This window comes from Salmo salar, chromosome 09, assembly GCF_965601325.2.
Source record: "Salmo salar chromosome 09, fSalSal1, whole genome shotgun sequence".
Taxonomy (NCBI): domain Eukaryota; kingdom Metazoa; phylum Chordata; class Actinopteri; order Salmoniformes; family Salmonidae; genus Salmo; species Salmo salar.
Window position 1 is genome coordinate 81,367,519 of NC_138299.1, and position 21,934 is coordinate 81,389,452.

At 43.7% G+C, this 21,934-nt stretch overlaps 1 protein-coding gene across 4 annotated transcripts in view; it reads left to right on the forward strand.

The window, feature by feature from the left end:
- Positions 1-3,534: 3,534 nt before the first annotated feature.
- LOC106611934 (lysine-specific demethylase 3B) overlaps positions 3,535-21,934 on the forward strand; it is a 30,626-nt gene continuing 12,226 nt past the window's right edge. The window contains exons 1-16 of one of the 4 annotated variants that reach the window (XM_014212618.3): positions 3,535-4,018; positions 5,449-5,622; positions 6,453-6,566; positions 6,665-6,770; positions 7,294-7,418; positions 12,377-12,445; positions 12,584-13,273; positions 13,382-14,702; positions 15,209-15,416; positions 15,576-15,790; positions 16,131-16,283; positions 16,526-16,633; positions 17,013-17,140; positions 18,343-18,667; positions 18,819-19,081; positions 19,278-19,544. In XM_014212618.3, the coding sequence (XP_014068093.3) occupies positions 3,809-4,018; positions 5,449-5,622; positions 6,453-6,566; positions 6,665-6,770; positions 7,294-7,418; positions 12,377-12,445; positions 12,584-13,273; positions 13,382-14,702; positions 15,209-15,416; positions 15,576-15,790; positions 16,131-16,283; positions 16,526-16,633; positions 17,013-17,140; positions 18,343-18,667; positions 18,819-19,081; positions 19,278-19,544 (4,476 nt within the window). In that variant the 5' untranslated portion in view covers positions 3,535-3,808. The remainder of the gene's footprint in view (positions 4,019-5,448; positions 5,623-6,452; positions 6,567-6,664; positions 6,771-7,293; positions 7,419-12,376; positions 12,446-12,583; positions 13,274-13,381; positions 14,703-15,208; positions 15,417-15,575; positions 15,791-16,130; positions 16,284-16,525; positions 16,634-17,012; positions 17,141-18,342; positions 18,668-18,818; positions 19,082-19,277; positions 19,545-21,934) is intronic. The other 3 variants (XM_082955967.1, XM_014212616.3, XM_014212617.3) reach the window with 3 other exon arrangements.

A 21,934-nucleotide genomic window follows, 5' to 3' on the forward strand; every position in this document is an offset into this window, starting at 1 on the left:
AACGAGTTATCAAACAAGTGTTCTATTTAATTATGCAGTAATATCTTGCTTTTATTGTCTCCATCTTCTACAACTCGGATGAGTGCTGTGCCTGTTACATGGTGTATTGACATACAGTGCGTTTTTCAATGTTATGGCACCACCTTGTGGTTGACACTGGGACACATTAATTATCTTGTTGGAGTCGGCCCTGGGTCATTCCCCCCAAAAAACAAGAAATATATATATATATATTTTTTTTAAGAAACTCAGTCAGGCTTTCAACTTACTCTTGAAAGTTGTAATAGTAGAATTCACAAGATGCAATTTTGAAATTGGGTAGTGCATAATCAGTTTTCTTCTTGTCATTTCAGTCATTTCCAGTGGTGGAAAAAGTACCTAATTGTCATACTTGAGTAAAAGTAATGACACCTTAATAGAAAAGGACTCTGAAAGTGAAAAGAAAAATTATGTGAAATAGTGAATAGAGTGGAGTGAATAGAAAACGAAGTGAAAGTCACTCAGTAAAATCCTACTTGAGTAAAAGTCAAAGTATTTGGTTTTAAATATACTTAAGTATCAAAAGTAAAAGTATAAATCATTTGAAATTCCTTATATTAAGCAAAACAGACGGCACCGTTTTCTTGTTTTTTAAAATGTATTTACGGATAGCCAGGGGCATGCTGCAACCCTCAGACATAATTTACAAACGAAGCATGTATTTAGTGAGTCTGCCAGATCAGAAACAGTAGGGATGACCAGCGATGTTCTCTTGATAATTGTGTGAAAAGATTTGGCATGGGTCCTCAGATCCTCAAAAGGTTCTACAGCTGCACCATCGAGAGCATCCTGACTGGTTGCATCATTGCCTGGTATGGCAACTGCTCGGCCTCCGACCGCAAGGCACTACAGAGGGTAGTGCGTACGGCCCAGTACATCACTGGGGCCAAGCTTCCTGCCATCCAGGACCTCTATATCAGGCGGTGTCAGAGGAAGGCCCTAAAAATTGTCAAAGACTCCAGCCACCCTAGTCATAGACTGTTCTGTCCGCTACCGCATGGCAAGTGGTACCGGAGTGCCAAGACGAGGCCCAAAAAGCTTCTTAACAGCTTCTACCCCCAAGCCATAAGCATACTCCTGCACAGCTAATCAAATGGCTACCCAGAACCCTCTTTTACGCTGCTGCTACTCTCTGTTTATAATCTATGCATAGTCACTTTAACTCTACCTACATGTACATATTACCTCAATTACCTCAACTAACCGGTGTCCCTGCACATTGACTCTGTACCGGTATATAGCCTTGCTTGTTATTTTACTGCTGCTGTTTAATTATTTGTTACTTTTATTTTCTATTTTCTACTTAACACTTATTTTTATTTAAGCATTGTTGGTTAAGGGCTTGTAAGTAAGTATTTCACTGTAAGGTCTACACATGCTGTATTCAGTGCATGTGACAAATACAATTTGATTTGAATTAGACAATTTTCCTGTCCTGCTAAGCATTCAAAATGTAACAAGTACTTTTGGGTGTCAGGGAAAATGTATGGAGTAAAATGTAAATAATTTCTTTAGAAATGTAGTGAAGTAAAAGTATGAAGTTGGAAAAACAATAAATAGAGTACAGATACTCCAAAAAACAACATAAGTAGTACTTTCAAGTATTTTTACTTAAGTACTTTACATCACTGGTCATTGCATATCTTAGAGAGCCTATTTATAACTTGTCAGAAATGTTCAGATCAACTAGCCCATTTCATCTAATGTTTTTTAGCTAGGTTTTTTAGCTCATAGATTTTGTTGTAATGTTTGTCACTTAAATATCACATTAATACACATTAGACATGGCAAAATGTATAGAATTGCAAGAAAAGGAGCTTTAATTATCCATGCACGGTCACTTTACCTCTATCTACATGTACATATTACCTCAATTACCTCAACTAACCGGTGCCACCACACACTGACTCTGTACCAGTATCCCCTGTATATAGCCTTGCTATTGTTATTTTACTGCTGCTCTTTAATTTTTGACCTATCTATTTTTTTACTTAACACTTATTTTTCTTAAAACTGTATTGTTGGTTAAGGGCTTGTAAGTTAAACATTTCACTGTAAGGTCTACACCTGTTGTATTTGGCGCATGTGACAAATAAAATTTGATTTGATTTAAAACTGCTAAATGTTCTCTGCACACCATGACAAAATGTGTATAACTGCAGGAAATGAGCTTTAAACCTGCAAAAATGTTCTATCTGCCAGCAAGAGAGGTGTTAACAGTTTGTGTCATGGACAGTGCTTGTGCCCATAGAAATAGACAGGGTGCGAGATGTTCCCCAATGCTAGGATGGGGGCCTGATCGAAAAGGTTTGGGAACCCCTGTTGTAGATGACTATCTCAAATCTAAAAATGCTGAAATGCTTACTTACAAACCAACAATGCAGTTTTAAGAAAAACCAAAAAATATAGAAATATAACGAATAATTAAAGAGCAGCAATAAAAAACAGTAGCGAGGCTATAAACAGTGGGTTCCTGTGCGGGGGCACTGGTTAGTCGAGGTAATTGGGATAATATGTACATGTACTGTAGGTAGAGGTAAAGTGACTATGCATGCATAATAAACAGAGAGTAGCAGAAGCGTAAAAATGGGGGGTAGGGTGGGGACAATGCAAATAGTCTGGGTAGCTATTTAATTAGCTGTTCCAGAGTCTTATGGCTTGGGGGTAGAAGCTGTTAAGAAGCCTTTTGAGCTAGATTTGGCGCTCCGTCACCGCTTGCCGTGTGGTAGCAGAGAGAACAGTCTATGAGAAGTGGCTGGAGTCCTTGGCAATTTTTAGGGCTTTCCTCGCCTGGTATAGTCCTGGGTGGCAGGAAGTTTGGCCCCAGTACTGGGCCGTACGCACTACCCTCTGTAGTACCTGGCGGTCAGAAGCCGAGCAGTTGCCATACCAGGCGATGATGCAACCAGTCAGGGTGCTCTCGATGGTGCAGCTGTAGAACTTTTTGAGGATCTGAGGACCCATGCCAAATCTTTTCAGTCTCGAGGGGGAATAGGCCAACTGGTAAAACCCCACACTAAAATGCATGTACTAGACTGTGAAACAAATTGACAGATTTGCAGTTTGTGGGTTAAGGAGAGCAAAAGGTAAAAAATGACTGCTTCTAAACACTGTGTGTCTGCTTTCTACAGAGTATACCGCATCTCTGTTGTGTCCAGGTAGAAGTAATTTTGGTCAGGAAAAAATATATATCTTTAGATTTAAGTTTTAGGCTAAATGTATTTTTTTTCTCACCAGATATCCAGACAACGCAGCACACTTCGGAACTTTTTTTCCACTATATGTTTTTTTGACCAATCACATCATATTTTACGCATTAGCTCGTTTTTGGAGCTGATCTGATTGGTCAAAATACCAATTATTGAAAAAAATATCACAATTGGGCTGGCGGTGTGAACGCAGCATTTTACTTGGCATTCCAGATTAAACAGGTTATGTGTAGTACCTGATATGAACCAGCATGAGTCGCTGTCGCAATTCACATGCTTGCTATCGCCGCAGTGGATCCTAGTACGAGGAGTGCGTTTGATTGTTGAGAGCCTCAATGGCGGATAGAGCGGGACAGTAGCTTTGAGGACAATAACATCTCGGCATTTCTCTATTTGTGGCGTGACTTGATCCGCCGTGCATGCAGCAAAGTTGCGGTAGTTGAGGCTTAAATCTGTCACATAGGCCGATATAACCTGGCTAGCTAGCTAAGTGCATCGGAGTTCTCAGCAGAAATACAGCGAAGGAAGTTGATATTTCAATTCATGGTGGCTAGTTAAATATGGGGGACTCTCTTGAACTGATTGGGAAGCGACTTCTACTGCTCCTCAACGATGGCAGGTCCGCAGCCGGACCCGAAGCGGAGCAGTCCACTTGGACTCGCGACTGGCTCCGGGGGACCGTCCGGGCTGTCAGCGTCATAGGTTTGGCCAGCCCAGGGGTAGAGGTGAGCGGAGGAGAGGCGACGACAACAGCAGCTGCGGGGCTGACGGTCAGTGTTTACATGTGAATGAAGACAGCTGACGTTACCTAACAAACTAATAACCTGACTACGTATTTAACGAAACTGATTTAAGCAGAATAATACAAATGTCGCCGGTTGTCTGCGCTTTGCTGGCATTATCTAGCCAAATAATTGTATCTACCAAAATATAGTCAATGGGGGCCGCAGTGTTTCGCTTGCCTGATAGTAGAGGCCTCCATAATTTATCCCGATGATTTTGGGCCTTTGACATATTTTCTTCCCAACTTGTTAGCTAGCTAACCAACTTTCGCATAGTATCCAGAATTAAAATCATGTGCCATAGCCTCATTAAAATGTTAATGTCAGTCTAATAGGTTTGCATGCTTTAAATAACCAAATGTAGGCTAGATATTGTTTGGTGATATGTAGCTAACGTTAGGCCGAACAGTAGTTTAGCCGGTGTAATTTGTTGATGCATGCATTATCTGGCACGATTTGATGACAAAGCAGGCATGCACCAAAGCAATCGCCAAATCAAGATTTTAGAAAGGGACTGGTGTTGCATGGAGTAGTTAATCCAGATTATGAGATTTTCAATTAAGTCTCAGGACCATTCTTAGAAAAAAGCTTTTTAACAGGTGCAGATGGTTGCCACAGACACCTCAATGCTCTCCACTCAGCCCCAGCTCTTGTTCTTGTTTGTGTTATGTGTCTACTGTCTATGGGGTGGGCTGGTTGATGTAAATGGCTGTAAATGTGTTTTTGTTTTTGCATGGACTAGCCTCTGTTTGTATCAATCATCATAATAAACACCAAGTATTCTCGGCAGTTGCTCAGGTCTTGGTAGGAGGGCACTCTTCAAGGCACAGCAGTTGTTAATCCTCTCACAGATCTACACAATTAAAATCCAATAGGCTGTACTGTTTGGCTTTCTATGCAGAGTGAGTCAGCAAGTTACACATTTTAAATGGGCTTTTGCTTACAACTATATATTGCCCCTTGAGTAAAGCATTAACCCATATAAATGCAATCCATTGTTACATTGTAATCCTCATCAATAAAGTTGCTCTAGACTACTTATTGACATGAGGGGTTAATGAGAAAGGCAGACTGGTTTGGAATTGACAAGCCTATTTGTAATGATTGACCTGTCTTCCTGATAGAGATGGCCTTGCTTAGACTTGGAGGAGTAGATGGGCTGTGTTTGTGAGCCAGTGCTGACTGGGCTCTGCTGACTATGATCCTACCAAGGCCTGTCCTGCTGCCTGTCCTGCTGCCTGTCTGTAGCCTGCCTGCCTTTGGCTTCTGTTTTCCCATCAACCAAAGACTGTGTTTGTCTTACCTCTGCTCTTTTGAAAATGGCCTCTGAACCTAGCCTAAGTTAATATAGCTAGTCTAACAGAAACAGCACCACTCTCCCACCGTTTTTCCCCTACATTTTCTCCCCCGTCCTGTAGGTGTTTGTGGAGTTTGAGGACTGTGCGTGGCGCAGGCGCTCCTGGGTACAGGTGTACGGGGAGGAGGTGAGAGCTGTACTGGTAGAGAGTGCCATTGTCTGGGCTAACTACAGTCAGCCCAACCAGAACCACCCTGCAGCTGGAGTAACCTCTGGGACAGCCTGGCCAGCTCTGGTGAGTAGCCACCTCTCTGGGTTAGGGTTGACCTAATCTCTCCTGGGAAGATTCTGGGTGTAAACTGAGAGAATCAGTCAGGAATGAATAGGATGTGCAGGGTAAGAGGAACTATTGTTTTCTTTGCACATTTTTTTTTGTTGCTACGGTGTTCTCTAGTGAATACACCCCAGATCATGCTGATGGTAACTGCTGCAGGGCCAGATCGGTTGCTTAGCTCGTCGTGTTATCGCCACAACAGGATTTGGTAAACCCTAATTCTCTTAAGAGAATGAGGAGCTCATGTCTCTCTTTGCACTTTTATGGGCCGAATGTCCCCTCGCTTTCCGAAATATGCCAACACCTGCGAAATTGTAATTTGTCCAAATAAGTAGAGATGAAACACCAAAACTACTGTTTCTATTGGACAGATTCAGGTGAATGCCCCTGGTGGGGGAGGGTATTGGGTCATGGTTAGTTCACAGAGGGTGTATGTAATATGTATGCTCTCCCCTCTCACACATACCTTGCTGGCTCCCAAAGGCACACCTGCACCTTGAAGTGAGGCCAGACCAGCTGGTGGAAATGCAATGGTCCTAGCAGGAGATGTCTTCCTCTTGTGTAAATCTAACAGGACCTAAAGACAACACACACACCAACCTGCTGCTCTTTTCTATAGTACAGTTCAACATGGACCCTTTCATGGTTTGCCAGATGATAATATCATTAGAGATATCAAACACTCATTCTCCAGCCACTCCACCATTTAAACCAGATAGGAATGTTATATAATATCTCACCCTTCAAATGTAGTGGCTCCTGTCCTAGCAATGTTCCTCTTCCCCTGCTAGGCGTTCCGGTGTCTAGTGGACCGTGTGGGTCTGGGTTCCCTGGTCCCAGTGGAGTTCTTTGGGAGCAGAACCCTGGACTTCCTCCCTGACGGGAATTCACTCCAGAGATTTGAGGTGGGCTTACATTGCTCAAAGTTGTGCGTGTCCACTTTCATCTGAAGTGTTTATTATACTATGAGTGTGTTATCACTGAGTGGTCTTTTCCTTTGTAGGCAGCGAAAGACGTGAGGCACTCTCTCCTGCTGGAGCAGCCTTCTCTGCAGGCTGCAGTTTCCAGCTGGCTCAGTGACTTTGAGCTGCAGGAGATCCTCAGGAAGGGTGAGTCTATTAGACTATGGAATGACTAGAAACCTATTGTACAATGACCTGTGTATGGGGCACTTTGACTTTCCTCCTGCTTTCATGCTAATCCATGTTCTCCTACACTGCACTCCTCAATACGGTTCTTTGCTAGCCTCTACTCTTCAATACTGGGCTTTGCTAGCCTCTACTCTTCAATACTGGGCTTTGCTAGCCTCTACTCTTCAATACTGGGCTTTGCTAGCCTCTACTCTTCAATACTGGGCTTTGCTAGCCTCTACTCTTCAATACTGGGCTTTGCTAGCCTCTACTCTTCAATACTGGGCTTTGCTAGCCTCTACTCTTCAATACTGGACTTTGCTAGCCTCTACTCTTCAATACTGGGCTTTGCTAGCCTCTACTCTTCAATACTGGGCTTTGTTAGCCTCTACTCCTCAGTACTGTTCTCTCTTCCCACTTTTCAGTCCCACCATAATATCCTTCTGGCACACTGCTCTAGGTGTAGGAGTCTTTAACCCTTATCCTGCTGGTGTGTCTCCAGGCTCCTACACCGTCCAGGGTCGGAAGGTTCAGGTGTACCAGTGTGAGTTTGAGGAGCACTGGGCCCTGGGCCTGGTCTCTCGGCACGACCCCAAATCACACATCATGGAGATCACCATGGACCAGGTATACACACACACTGCCTGGATGTGCTTTTACTATTACCTCTTTGGATGTGTTGTTAATGTAACAGATGTGTTGATACTAGTTAGCTTCGTGTTGTTAATGTAACAGATGTGTTGATAGTAGTTAGCTACGTGTTGTTAGTTACAGATGTGTTGATAGTAGTTAGCTACGTGTTGTTAATGTAACAGATGTGTTGATAGTAGTTAGCTTAGTGTTGTTAATGTAACAGATGTGTTGATAGTAGTTAGCTTAGTGTTGTTAATGTAACAGATGTGTTGATAGTAGTTAGCTACGTGTTGTTAGTTACAGATGTGTTGATAATAGTTAGCTACGTGTTGTTAATGTAACAGATGTGTTGATAGTAGTTAGCTATGTGTTGTTAATGTGACAGATGTGTTGATAGTAGTTAGCTATGTGTTGTTAGTAGTTAGCTACGTGTTGTTAGTAACAGATGTGTTGATAGTAGTTAGCTATGTGTTGATAGTAGTTAGCTACGTGTTGTTAGTAACAGATGTGTTGATAGTAGTTAGCTATGTGTTGTTAGTAACAGATGTGTTGATAGTAGTTAGCTATGTGTTGATAGTAGTTAGCTACGTGTTGTTAGTAACAGATGTGTTGATAGTAGTTAGCTATGTGTTGTTAGTAACAGATGTGTTGATAGTAGTTAGCTACGTGTTGTAAATGTAACAGATGTGTTGATAGTAGTTAGCTACGTGTTGTTAGTAACAGATGTGTTGATAGTAGTTAGCTATGTGTTGTTAGTAACAGATTGTGTTGATAGTAGTTAGCTATGTGTTGTTAGTAACAGATGTGTTGATAGTAGTTAGCTACGTGTTGTTATTAACAGATGTGTTGATAGTAGTTAGCTATGTGTTGTTAGTAACAGATGTGTTGATAGTAGTTAGCTATGTGTTGTTAGTTACAGATCTGTTGATAGTAGTTAGCTACGTGTTGTTAATGTAACAGATGTGTTGATAGTAGTTAGCTACGTGTTGATAGTAACAGATGTGTTGATAGTAGTTAGCTACGTGTTGTTAGTTACAGATGTATTGATAGTAGTTAGCTACGTGTTGTTAGTTACAGATGTGTTGATAGTAGTTAGCTACGTGTTGTTAGTTACAGATGTGTTGATAGTAGTTAGCTACGTGTTGTTAGTTACAGATGTGTTGATATTAGTTAGCTACGTGTTGTTAATGTAACAGATGTGTTGATAGTAGTTAGCTACGTGTTGTTAATGTAACAGATGTGTTGATAGTAGTTAGCTACGTGTTGTTAATGTAACAGATGTGTTGATAGTAGTTAGCTATGTGTTGTTAGTAACAGATGTGGTGATAGTAGTTAGCTACGTGTTGTAAATGTAACAGATGTGTTGATAGTAGTTAGCTATGTGTTGTTATTAACAGATGTGTTGATAGTAGTTAGCTATGTGTTGTTAGTAACAGATGTGTTGATAGTAGTTAGCTATGTGTTGTTATTAACAGATGTGTTGATAGTAGTTAGCTACGTGTTGTTAATGTAACATATGTGTTGATAGTAGTTAGCTACGTGTTGATAGTAGTTAGCTACGTGTTAATGTAACAGATGTGTTGTTAGTAACAGATGTGTTGATAGTAGTTAGCTATGTGTTGTTAGTAACAGATGTGTTGATAGTAGTTAGCTACGTGTTGTAAATGTAACAGATGTGTTGATAGTAGTTAGCTACGTGTTGTTAGTAACAGATGTGTTGATAGTAGTTAGCTATGTGTTGTTAGTAACAGATTGTGTTGATAGTAGTTAGCTATGTGTTGTTAGTAACAGATGTGTTGATAGTAGTTAGCTACGTGTTGTTATTAACAGATGTGTTGATAGTAGTTAGCTATGTGTTGTTAGTAACAGATGTGTTGATAGTAGTTAGCTATGTGTTGTTAGTTACAGATCTGTTGATAGTAGTTAGCTACGTGTTGTTAATGTAACAGATGTGTTGATAGTAGTTAGCTACGTGTTGATAGTAACAGATGTGTTGATAGTAGTTAGCTACGTGTTGTTAGTTACAGATGTATTGATAGTAGTTAGCTACGTGTTGTTAGTTACAGATGTGTTGATAGTAGTTAGCTACGTGTTGTTAGTTACAGATGTGTTGATAGTAGTTAGCTACGTGTTGTTAATGTAACAGATGTGTTGATAGTAGTTAGCTACGTGTTGTTAATGTAACAGATGTGTTGATAGTAGTTAGCTACGTGTTGTTAATGTAACAGATGTGTTGATAGTAGTTAGCTATGTGTTGTTAGTAACAGATGTGGTGATAGTAGTTAGCTACGTGTTGTAAATGTAACAGATGTGTTGATAGTAGTTAGCTATGTGTTGTTATTAACAGATGTGTTGATAGTAGTTAGCTATGTGTTGTTAGTAACAGATGTGTTGATAGTAGTTAGCTATGTGTTGTTATTAACAGATGTGTTGATAGTAGTTAGCTACGTGTTGTTAATGTAACATATGTGTTGATAGTAGTTAGCTACGTGTTGTTAATGTAACAGATGTGTTGTTAGTAACAGATGTGTTGATAGTAGTTAGCTATGTGTTGTTAGTAACAGATGTGTTGATAGTAGTTAGCTGTGTGTTGTTAGTAACAGATGTGTTGATAGTAGTTAGCTACGTGTTGTTAATGTAACAGATGTGTTGATAGTAGTTAGCTACGTGTTGTTAGTTAGATGTATTGATAGTAGTTAGCTACGTGTTGTTAGTCACAGATGTGTTGATAGTAGTTAGCTATGTGTTGTTAGTCACAGATGTGTTGATAGTAGTTAGCTACGTGTTGTAAATGTAACAGATGTGTTGATAGTAGTTAGCTACGTGTTGTAAATGTAACAGATGTGTTGATAGTAGTTAGCTACGTGTTGTAAATGTAACAGATGTGTTGATAGTAGTTAGCTACGTGTTGTAAATGTAACAGATGTGTTGATAGTAGTTAGCTACGTGTTGTAAATGTAACAGATGTGTTGATAGTAGTTAGCTACGTGTTGTTAGTAACAGATGTGTTGATAGTAGTTAGCTACGTGTTGTTAGTAACAGATGTGTTGATAGTAGTTAGCTATGTGTTGTAAATGTAACATATGTGTTGATAGTAGTTAGCTACGTGTTGATAGTAGTTAGCTACGTGTTGTAAATGTAACATATGTGTTGTGTTGATAGTAGTTAGCTACGTGTTGTTAGTAACAGATGTGTTGATAGTAGTTAGCTACGTGTTGTTAGTAACAGATGTGTTGATAGTAGTTAGCTACGTGTTGTTAGTAGTTAGCTACGTGTTGTTAGTAACAGATGTGTTGATAGTAGTTAGCTACGTGTTGTTAGTAACAGATGTGTTGATAGTAGTTAGCTACGTGTTGTTAGTAACAGATGTGTTGATAGTAGTTAGCTATGTGTTGTTAGTAACAGATGTGGTGATAGTAGTTAGCTACGTGTTGTAAATGTAACAGATGTGTTGATAGTAGTTAGCTATGTGTTGTTAATGTAACAGATGTGTTGATAGTAGTTAGCTATGTGTTGTTAATGTAACAGATGTGTTGATAGTAGTTAGCTATGTGTTGTTAGTAACAGATGTGTTGATAGTAGTTAGCGATGTGTTGTTAGTAACAGATGTGTTGATAGTAGTTAGCTATGTGTTGTTAGTAACAGATGTGTTGATAGTAGTTAGCTACGTGTTGTTAATGTAACAGATGTGTTGATAGTAGTTAGCTACGTGTTGTTAATGTAACAGATGTGTTGATAGTAGTTAGCTACGTGATGTTAATGTAACAGATGTGTTGATAGTAGTTAGCTATGTGTTGTTAGGAACAGATGTGTTGATAGTAGTTAGCTATGTGTTGTTAGTAACAGATGTGTTGATAGTAGTTAGCTACGTGTTGTAAATGTAACAGATGTGTTGATAGTAGTTAGCTACGTGTTGTAAATGTAACAGATGTGTTGATAGTAGTTAGCTACGTGTTGTAAATGTAACAGATGTGTTGATAGTAGTTAGCTACGTGTTGTTAGTAACAGATGTGTTGATAGTAGTTAGCTACGTGTTGTTAGTAACAGATGTGTTGATAGTAGTTAGCTATGTGTTGTAAATGTAACATATGTGTTGATAGTAGTTAGCTACGTGTTGATAGTAGTTAGCTACGTGTTGTAAATGTAACATATGTGTTGATAGTAGTTAGCTACGTGTTGTTAGTAACAGATGTGTTGATAGTAGTTAGCTACGTGTTGTTAGTAACAGATGTGTTGATAGTAGTTAGCTACGTGTTGTTAGTAACAGATGTGTTGATAGTAGTTAGCTACGTGTTGTTAGTAACAGATGTGTTGATAGTAGTTAGCTACGTGTTGTTAGTAGTTAGCTACGTGTTGTTAGTAACAGATGTGTTGATAGTAGTTAGCTATGTGTTGTTAGTAACAGATGTGGTGATAGTAGTTAGCTACGTGTTGTAAATGTAACAGATGTGTTGATAGTAGTTAGCTATGTGTTGTTAATGTAACAGATGTGTTGATAGTAGTTAGCTATGTGTTGTTAATGTAACAGATGTGTTGATAGTAGTTAGCTATGTGTTGTTAGTAACAGATGTGTTGATAGTAGTTAGCGATGTGTTGTTAGTAACAGATGTGTTGATAGTAGTTAGCTATGTGTTGTTAGTAACAGATGTGTTGATAGTAGTTAGCTACGTGTTGTTAATGTAACAGATGTGTTGATAGTAGTTAGCTACGTGTTGTTAATGTAACAGATGTGTTGATAGTAGTTAGCTACGTGATGTTAATGTAACAGATGTGTTGATAGTAGTTAGCTATGTGTTGTTAGTAACAGATGTGTTGATAGTAGTTAGCTATGTGTTGTCAGTAAGATGTGTTGATAGTAGTTAGCTACGTGTTGTTAGTAACAGATGTGTTGATAGTAGTTAGCTATGATAGTAGTTAGCTATGTGTTGTTAGTAACAGATGTGGTGTTCTAGGGAGAGGAGACTCAGGTGGTGGATCCCCGGGTAATACACGTGATGCTGGCTGAAGATCACTTTGATGAGGTAAGTTGGTTGAAGGATACAGTCCCATTCCTCTCATCTTGCTGTTGTTTTAAAGGATTACATATTTTGGTTGACTTGAATTGTTTTGCACATCCTTATCTAATCCCTTTACATTGATCTCTTCCTCTCCTCGGTCAGAAAGGGAAGAATGCTCGACGGAGGAAGGAGAGCGACGGAGGGAAGGGCGAGAGCGGCCGTAGACGGAGGACAGCCTCGGAGGGCGAGGAGGACATGACCCTGAAGCGCTTTAAGGGTTCGGGAGAGGGAGCAGCGGACGGACAGAACGGGAGCGGCTCCACCAAGGCTTCTGAAGAGGGGATGGTGACATGGGGGGCAGAGTTAGCAGGAGGAGGACGCAGAGTGAACAGCAGTTCCTCCGAAGTCACACAGGTTTATGCCTCCCCGAACAGCACTTCCTCCCAGATGGACCAATCAAACACTCCGCCTCGCTACACCAAGGAGAACGGACGTGCCCTCTCCACACAAGACAGACAGGGGTCTGCTGACTCCACCACCACAGCCACCCCCACTCCACCCCCCCTCAAACAAGCCCCCTCCCCCTTCTCCAACACTTCCTTCCCCTCCCTGGGCCAGATGCCCAGCCTGGTCCCTGGAGCTCTGGCCCCAAAACCCTCCCCAGCAGGACCCACCCTAGAGAGAGAAGAGCCATCCCAGTCTACCAACCCCAAGATGGCTGCCCTAGTCTCCCCAGGCCTGGTGACCATCTCATCCCCATCTCAAGCCAGTTCCACCAGCGTGGCTCTCGCTGCCTCCCTTGGCTTCAGTCCCAAACCCCCTGTCTGGAAAGGAACAACCAACCAGTCAGAGGTGAGTTAGTAACACTTTACATGATCTTGGTCTCATACCTTACGTAGTAATTACTAACCATCATTGTTCTGTCACTAATATCCTGTATTTCTTCCTCCTGCTCTTCAGGGCTCTAAGACTCCCATTCTGGCTGCGGCTGGGTTCCGGCTTCCCCAGTCCAAGCCTGCTGGGGCTTCTGTGTTTGGAGAGGTGAGCTCCAAGACCAGCGCTTCCTCCAACACACCGTCAGCCTCCCAGGACTCCTCTAGACCCTTCGGATTTGCCTTTGGAGGCACCAAGAACAACAAGGCCCAACCGCAGCAGCAAGACCAGAACTTATTCTTCCAGTGTATGACGGGTCAGAAGACTGGCCAGAACCCTGGTGGTCCTAACCAGAACCAGACTCTGGGTCAGAGCCAGTCTAAGGACACCAACTACTTCACAGCAGTGTCAGAGAGCTTGAGTAAGAAGCCTCCTAGCCTGTTCAAGCCCTCTGTCCTGGCTCCGGCATCAGCTGGCCTGTTTAGCTCAGCTACAGCTTCTCTCAAAGAGCAGTCCAAAGTGCCTGAGACCCAGTCGGCAGGCAACGGAGTGCTCAACAAGCATTTTGCAGGGGACATACTCTTACCTTCCTTCAGCAGTGGCTCTGGGGGGATGAGGTGCTCTGGTCTGGGCATGGGGGCGATGGACACCCCACTGGCTCTGGCCTCTGGAGCTCTGGGTGGTGCTAACAACAGGAGTGGCACTAACGGTGTCGCGGTGGGTGGCTTCGGCACCAAGACGGACAGCCACCAGAACCTGTTCCTCCAGGGCTCCAAGGAGCCCTCCAACCCCTTCCTGGCCTACGGGGAGAAGCTCTCCCACAGTCCCTTCAGTGGCAAACCAGCCCCTTTGGAGCCTGAGACTCTGGGCCCTTCTTCAGCCTCGGAGAGCAAATCCAACCTGTTCACCATGGTCGAGCTGCCCAAGGGCATTCTGTCTTCCCCCTTCGCCTCCCTCTCAGCTGCCGCTGCCTCCAGTTCTTCCTCCCCAGCCCCTGGCTTCACCCAGAGGCCCCAGTCAGTCACCTCCTCCAAGCCCAAGGAGGGTTCCTCCACAGGAGATCAGGGCTCCTCAGCTGAGAGTGGTTCTCTGGATGACCGGCCCAGCTCCACCTCGGGCTTTCCCATGTTTGGGAGTGCAGTCGCTGGAGGGAGTGGTGAGAATGCACCCATGCCTTTTGACCAGGCCCAAAAGTTTGCCCTGGAGGAGCGGGGTCAGGCATCTAAACGTGACTCGGACTCCAGCGACAACAGCGACCTGTCGGACCTAAGTGAGACAGAGGAGGGTCTGGAGAGGGGCCATGCACCTGGGGGCCTCGCGGGGCCCGTCAAGGAGGGAGCCATGCTGCTGCAGAAGGGTAAAGGGCCCGGGGTGGCCAAGAGCCGGCCACGCAACAAGCCCTTCAAAGGTAAGACCTGTAGCCTCAGGATATTAGCGGTATGTAAATGAGATTCTCCATCATGCGCATAACATGTCAGTCATCAATATCATTCCATTTTGGTCAGGATCATGAAACGTTAATAGGTAGACTCAGAGAAATGATGTTGCCACAAGCAGCACCGCAGATATTGAGATGAGGGAGATAAAAGACTTCACTGACACACAGTATCTGTGCGCACACACAATATCTGTGCTCGGGTTCGCTTCACGCCGTTTAGAGTGGTAGCCAGGGCACCAAAACAGCAGAGGAGTTGAGCCTCACGCTTCAACGCTTTTAGTTGTTGTGGAAATTGACCCACTATGATGTTTACTTTCTGCATCTACGTCATATCGCTGAGTCTACCTTTTAACAAGATTGATGGTAAAGTTGTTGTTTGGACTACCCCTTCCTACACTCATGAATAGGTTGTCGCTGCATGGTTTTGTAGCCCTTCATGACGTAAGGTAAACTCTTTGGTCCTTTGTGTCGTCCAGTGGGCCAGTCAGTGCTGAAGGACGTGACTAAGGTGCGTCGTCTGAAGCAGTCAGGAGAGTCGTTCCTGCAGGACGGTTCCTGTATCAACGTGGCGCCCCACCTCCACAAGTGTCGCGAGTGTCGCATGGAGCGCTACAGGAAGTACCGGGAGCAGGAGCCTGACGACGACGACCCCAACGTGGCCTGCCGCTTCTTCCACTTCCGCAGGTACATGTGTGTGTATGAGAGATGGGTTGTGAGGTGTATCCTCTTCTATGTAATGCTACAATAAGGTATAGCAGTCATTTCGTCAACCACTGTCATCTCAAATGTTTTCTACACTCTCGTCTGCACTCATCTAACTTTAAACCTTTGCCCCCTACCCAGGCTGGCATTCACACGTAAGGGCATCCTGCGTGTGGAGGGCTTCCTGAGCCCCCAGCAGAGTGATGCCATGGCCATGGGGCTGTGGCTTCCCTCCCCGTCCGTACAGGAGGGCCTGGACCTGGACACCTCCAAGTACATCCTGGCCAACGTGGGAGACCAGTTCTGTCAGCTCGTCATGTCTGAGAAGGAGGCCATGATGATGGTTGAGCCACACCGTGAGTAGTCTGACACTTGTTCAGTGTGTGTGTGTGTGTGTGTAGCCATGTATTTTTAATGTTGGTGTGTGTTTGTCTCATTATTTTCTCCCCATCACATCTTTATTGTTCAAACCAAGATCTCTGTGACGGTTGACCTGACTGGGCAGGCACACTGCTGCTGTGGATTCACTAGGAAGCAAACGGGGAGGGACCTACCTGAATTTGTCCAATAGAAACTCTCATTTTCCGTTGCAAAGTGTTTTGCTACAGTGTGCATTAATAAATAAACCCCTGCTGTTCTGCATTATTTTCAGTAAGGTGACTTGTGCTTACCCTGTGTCTCTGTCATCTTCTACAGAGAAAGTGGCGTGGAAGCGTGCGGTGCGCGGCGTCAGGGAGATGTGCGACGTATGTGAGACCACCGTCTTCAACATCCACTGGGTCTGCAGGAAGTGTGGCTTCGGGGTGTGCCTGGACTGCTACCGGCAACGCAGGAACCGCCCTATGGAGGGTGAGAGTCAGAGTTCCATCTGGAGTCTTTATAACATACAGAATGTGGATTGTAGGATCTCTATGGTGACTCCACACACAGGGAAGGACTGGGGTATGGTATTGTCCAGTTCAACTACGTACAGTGATTGGCCTGGACTGCTCTTTCTTTCAGTGATGATGTTTTTGAAGAAGTGAAGATTGAGCTGAAAGGGAGTGTGTGTGTGTATAAATGAATCTTCCGTCACATGTTTTGTCTCTCAGAGGTGGACGAGGGGCCTGATGACGAGGTGTTCTCCTGGTTGAAGTGTGTGAAGGGCCAGAGACACGAGCCTCAGAACCTCATGCCCACACAGATCATACCTGGAACAGGTAACATCATCATAACTAAAGGAGCTTTGAACTAGGGCCTGGAGTCTTTCCTGCTTGGGGTCCATAAAGGGTTTTTAGAATCAGACTACTGCTCTAGGATCAGTTTTTCCCTTTTTAGATCATTATGAATCAGATTATTATGGACAGGGAGGACCTGATCCTAGATCAGCATTCCTTCTCTAATATGCTTTGTGGATACGGGCCCAGGTCACATTGTCTGGAAAAACTCCCAGCCCGAACTTTACATTTACGTCATTTAACAGACGCTCGTATCCAGGGCGACTTACAAATTGGAGCAGTGAACTTGACATCCAACATGTGTTGTATCTTTCTCATTAAGTCATCCCATGTTGACTTCTCTCTGTTCTCTCTCCCACAGCTCTCTATAACATAGGGGATATGGTGCACTCAGCCAGGGGCAAATGGGGCATCAAGGCAAACTGCCCCTGCACCAGCCGGCACCACAGGCCCCTAGTGCGCCCTAGCGCCCCCAATGGCATCTCACAGGTACTGCATCTTTGTGTTTTCTAATGTTGTGCCAAGAGAAAGAATATAACATTTATTCATCTATACGGTGCATTCGGAAAGTATTCAACCTCCTTGACTTTTTCCACATTTTGTTACGTTACAGCCTTATTCTAAAATGGATTTAATTACATGTTTTCCTCAATCTACACCCAATTTCCCATAATGACAAAGTGAAAACAGGTTTTTCGAATTTTTTGAAAAGTTATAAAAACCCCCCCACAAAAAACATACTTTATTTACGTAAGTATTCAGATCCTTTGCTATGAGACTTGAAATTGAGCTCAGGTGCATCCTGTTTCCATTGATCATCCTTGACATGTTTCTACAACTTGATTGGAGTCCACCTGTGGTAAATTCAATTGATTGGACATGATTTAGAAAGGCACACACCTGTCTATATAAGGTCCCACAGTTGACAGTGCATTTCAGAGCAAAAACAAAGCCATGAGATCAAGGAATTGTCCGTAGAGCACCGGGACCGGATTGTGTCCAGGCACAGATCTGGGGAAGGGTACCAAAAAATGTCTGCAACATTGAAGGTCCACAAGAACACAGTGGCCTCCATCATTCATAAATGGAAGAAGTTTGGAACCACCAAGACTCTTCCTAGAGCTGGCAGCCCGGCCAAACTCAGCGATCAGAGGAGAAGGGCTTTGGTCAGGAAGGTGACCAAGAACAGTGGCCAGACGGAAGACACTCCTCAGTAAAAGACATGACACCCCCCGCTTGGAGTTTGCCAAAAGGCATCTAAAGGACTCTCAGATCATGAGAAACAAGATTCTCTGGTCTGATGAAACCAAGATTGAACTCTTTGGCCTAAATGCTAAGTGTCATGTCTGGAGGAAAACTGGCACCATCCCTACGGTAAAGCATGGTGGTGGCAGCTTAATGCTTTGGGGATGTTTTTCAGTGGCAGGGACTGGGAGACTAGTCAGGATCGAGGGAAATATGAACGGAGCAAAGTACAGAGATCCTTGATGAAAACCTGCTCCAGAGCGCACAGGACCTCAGACAATTTAATACATTTTAGAATAAGGCTGTAACAAAATTGGGAAAAAATTCAAGGGGTCTGAACTTTCCAAAAGCACAGTACATAGTTCTCACTTGTTTTACATGTTGGTTGTCATGGGGCTTTATTAGTATACAGTATAATGCTAATATTTCCTTTTTTGCTGTCCCAGCAGTCTGCTGTCTCTTCCAGCACGGGGAGCAGTGGTAGTGGATCAATCACAGGTGGCGGGGGTCCAGCGGGTTCAACCACTCCTAAGCCAGAGGGGGCGGAGATGACAGTGGTCAAAACAGAGCCTACTTCCACCACAACGTCATCAGAGGGGGGAGGAGGAGGGGTTGATACTAACGGGGCCAACCATACCAGCGCCCCCCCAAACCCTGCCCAGACCCCCACCCCCAAAGACCCTCGCCCCTCCACGGGTGAGGGAAACTCCACCGCCCTGCACTGGTTGGCAGACCTTGCCACTCAGAAAGCCAAGGTGGAGGACACTAAAGGTGACTACATCTTATCTCTCTGTACTCTGAGTTCTACGTCATATTCTGGATGGTACTCTCGACATTTATTGTACATGTGTTTAATATGAGAGGATCTGTGAGGTATCTAACCATCTTCTAACCTTGTCTCCTCTCCTGTCCACCCATCCAGATTCTGGGTCGCTGCGCTCTGTGATGGGCCGGGACACACGCTCTCCCTTCGGCCTGGACTCGTTCAGCGCCCTGTCCAAGCCTTCGTCTTCCTCCTCCAGTCCTAAACTGTTCAACAGCCTGCTGCTGGGCTCCAGCAACACCCAGCCCAAACCAGAGGGCTCCAGCCTCCGAGACCTGCTCAACTCTGGCCCGGGAAGGCTCCCCCAGGGCCCCGGAGACTCTGGAGTAACCTTCCCATCTGTCTTCTCCACCTCAGCAGCTGTGAGTGTCTGTCAGCTTACTGCAGTAACTAAGATCACTCAGAATGCTCATATTAAAGTGCCATTCCAGAATTCATAGAATCTACAAAGAGTTTTAGTTTGTGTCCCAAATGGCACCCTATGCCCTATATTGTGCACTATTTTGTCCAGAGCCTTAGGGCCCTAGACTGCATGTCTGACCCCTCCTCCTCCATCAGGGGGACAAGTTGAAGGGCAGCCTACCTAACTTCCTGGACCATATCATCGCCTCGGTGGTGGAGACCAAGAAGGCGGAGGGCCGTCGTTTGGGGGAGGGCGGCAGTGAGCTAGGCGCGGTTGGCCGCAGGGATGGGGTTATGGGCCTCAGCGTGCTAGACCCGCACACCTCCCACTCCTGGCTCTGTGACGGACGCCTGCTCTGCCTGCAGGACCCCTCCAACACCAACAACTGGAAGATCTTCAGAGAGTGCTGGAAACAGGGCCAGGTGAGAGAGACCTTTCTGGGGGGTAGAGAAGAGATTGTAGTAGTATGGTGTGAGTAATATGTAGTAGTGATGCACCAATATGACATTTTTGGATGTATATATTATATATATCTTGCCAATATTTTCCTTGCCAAAAACAATTATACCGGTAACTGATATTTAGCATTCTAGTACAGTTAAATAGTTAACACACACACACATGGACACAGCAGTCTAAGGCACTGCATCTCAGTGCAAGAGGTGTCACTACAGTCCCTGGTCCGAATCCAGGCTGTATCACATCCGGTCATGATTAGGCGTCCCATAGGGCAGCACACAATTGTCCCAGTGTCGTCTGGGTTTGGCCGGGTTAGGCCATCGTTGTAAATAAGTATTTGTTCTTTAATGACTTGCCTAGCTTAAAAAAGGTTACACACACACACTGACCAAAAAGAAAGTTATTTGTTTCTGGCCATTTTGAGGCTGTAATCGAATCCACAAATGCTGATGCTCCAGATACTCAATTAGTCTAAAGAAGGCCCGTTTTATTGCTTCTTTAATCAGAACAACAGTTTTCAGTTGGGCTAACATAATTGCAAAAGGGTTTTCTAATGATCAATTAGCATTTTTAAAATGATTAACTTGGATTAGCTAACACAACATGCCATTGGAACACAGGAGTAATGGTTGCTGATAATGGGCCTATGTAGATATGCCATAAAAAACCTGCTGTTTCCAGCTACAATAGTCATTTACAACATTAACAATGTCTACAGTGTATTTTTGATCAATTTTATGTCATTTTAATGGACAAAAAAAATTGCTTTTCTTTCAAAAACAAGGACATTTATATGTCACCCCAAACTTGCGTCATACATGGCAAGCAGTGAAGTTTCAGACCTGTCTGTCCGTGGCCTCTTTCCTCGGTGCGCGCTGTCACTCTGTCCATTTCCATCTTGTCCAGCTGTGTATGTAACATTTCACGTAAACCCTGTTTCTTGTCTGCATCAAAGTAGCGGTCCTTGGACATGGCATCGAGCATGGGGGCGACACAGTAGAGAGGCTCAGAGAGAAGGCCACCGAATCGCTTGTTCACAGCCTGTGGGGGCAGTTCTGTTGCCGGGGCAAACTGTTGTCAAGGGCAACTGTTTCATTCGCCAATGTGGGCCAGTAAAAACATCCACCTCGTCGGGAAAAGGGGCCATCTTCACTCCATAGAAACTAGTCAGCACTAACATTGCACACTAGCTGCTAGCTAACTGGTTAGCTTAGCATTGACAAAGTCAGAATGGGCATGTGCAATTGTAAATGAGAACTTGTTCTCAACTAGCCTACCTGGTTAAATAAATAAATAAATAAAAAACATGTTCTCAAATGCCATTGAAATGGCAGCAGCGGTATGGTAACCAGCATATTCATGAGCATGCCATACGGCTTTCCTCAGTACGAAATCCTCAATGACCCACTGTGCTGTCAAACTCCGCATGCTCATGGGGCTGATATCGCTGGTCCAAATGTCAGTTGTGAAGCTAATATCAGTGACGCTATTACTGTTTAACTCAAGTAGGGCAACATCTGAAAAATCGTACCAAATAAAAATAAAGTGTACTGGTGCTCCACCAGTCGGCGAAAGCCAACATCACCCACGACAGAGAACGGTTGATTGTCAAGGGAAATGAATTCCATTATCTTGCCGTTAATGGATTTCGCCTTTGAGTTCTCTGGCTGAAATTTCCTGACTCTTTCAAATGACTGCTCGACTTGTTTGACTGCTCGATCCACACAGCAGACATTGTGGGCTAGGTTAGGAATGCTGTGTTGCATGTGTAGCGTGTAATTTTACGTGGCGTCATTACATCATGTATCTACGTTATTTTTTTTTTTTTCTCATATCTGTTATATAGGTATGCACGTCAGCTTTTACATCAGTTTTGCACATCGGAGTTAAACTAGACATCGGGCTGATACCGATGTTGGCATTTTTAGCTAATATCTGCTGATTCTGGTATGTTCACCGATATATCGTGCATTTGTAATGTGGTGTGATTTAATATGGTGGCGTGAGTAGGGCCACCGTATTGAATCAGCAGGTGATTGTCAAGCAAATAACTGTCCGTCTCACGGTAATTTACATGTAATTAACATAAACACATAGCATCTCCTGTCTTCCACACAGCCTCCAAGCCACCGATGAAGACATTTGGAACATCTACATTTTAAAAAGTCTAATAAATCCAAGATTTATTTTAGATGGGTCTGAAGAAGCATGACATGAAGAAAATGTAGTCTATTTCAAAAGAACAGAATAGCATACAGTACCAGTCAAAAGTTTAGAGACCTACTCATTCCAGGGTTTTTCTTTATTTTTACTATTTTCTACATTGTAGAATAATAGTGAAGACATCAAAACT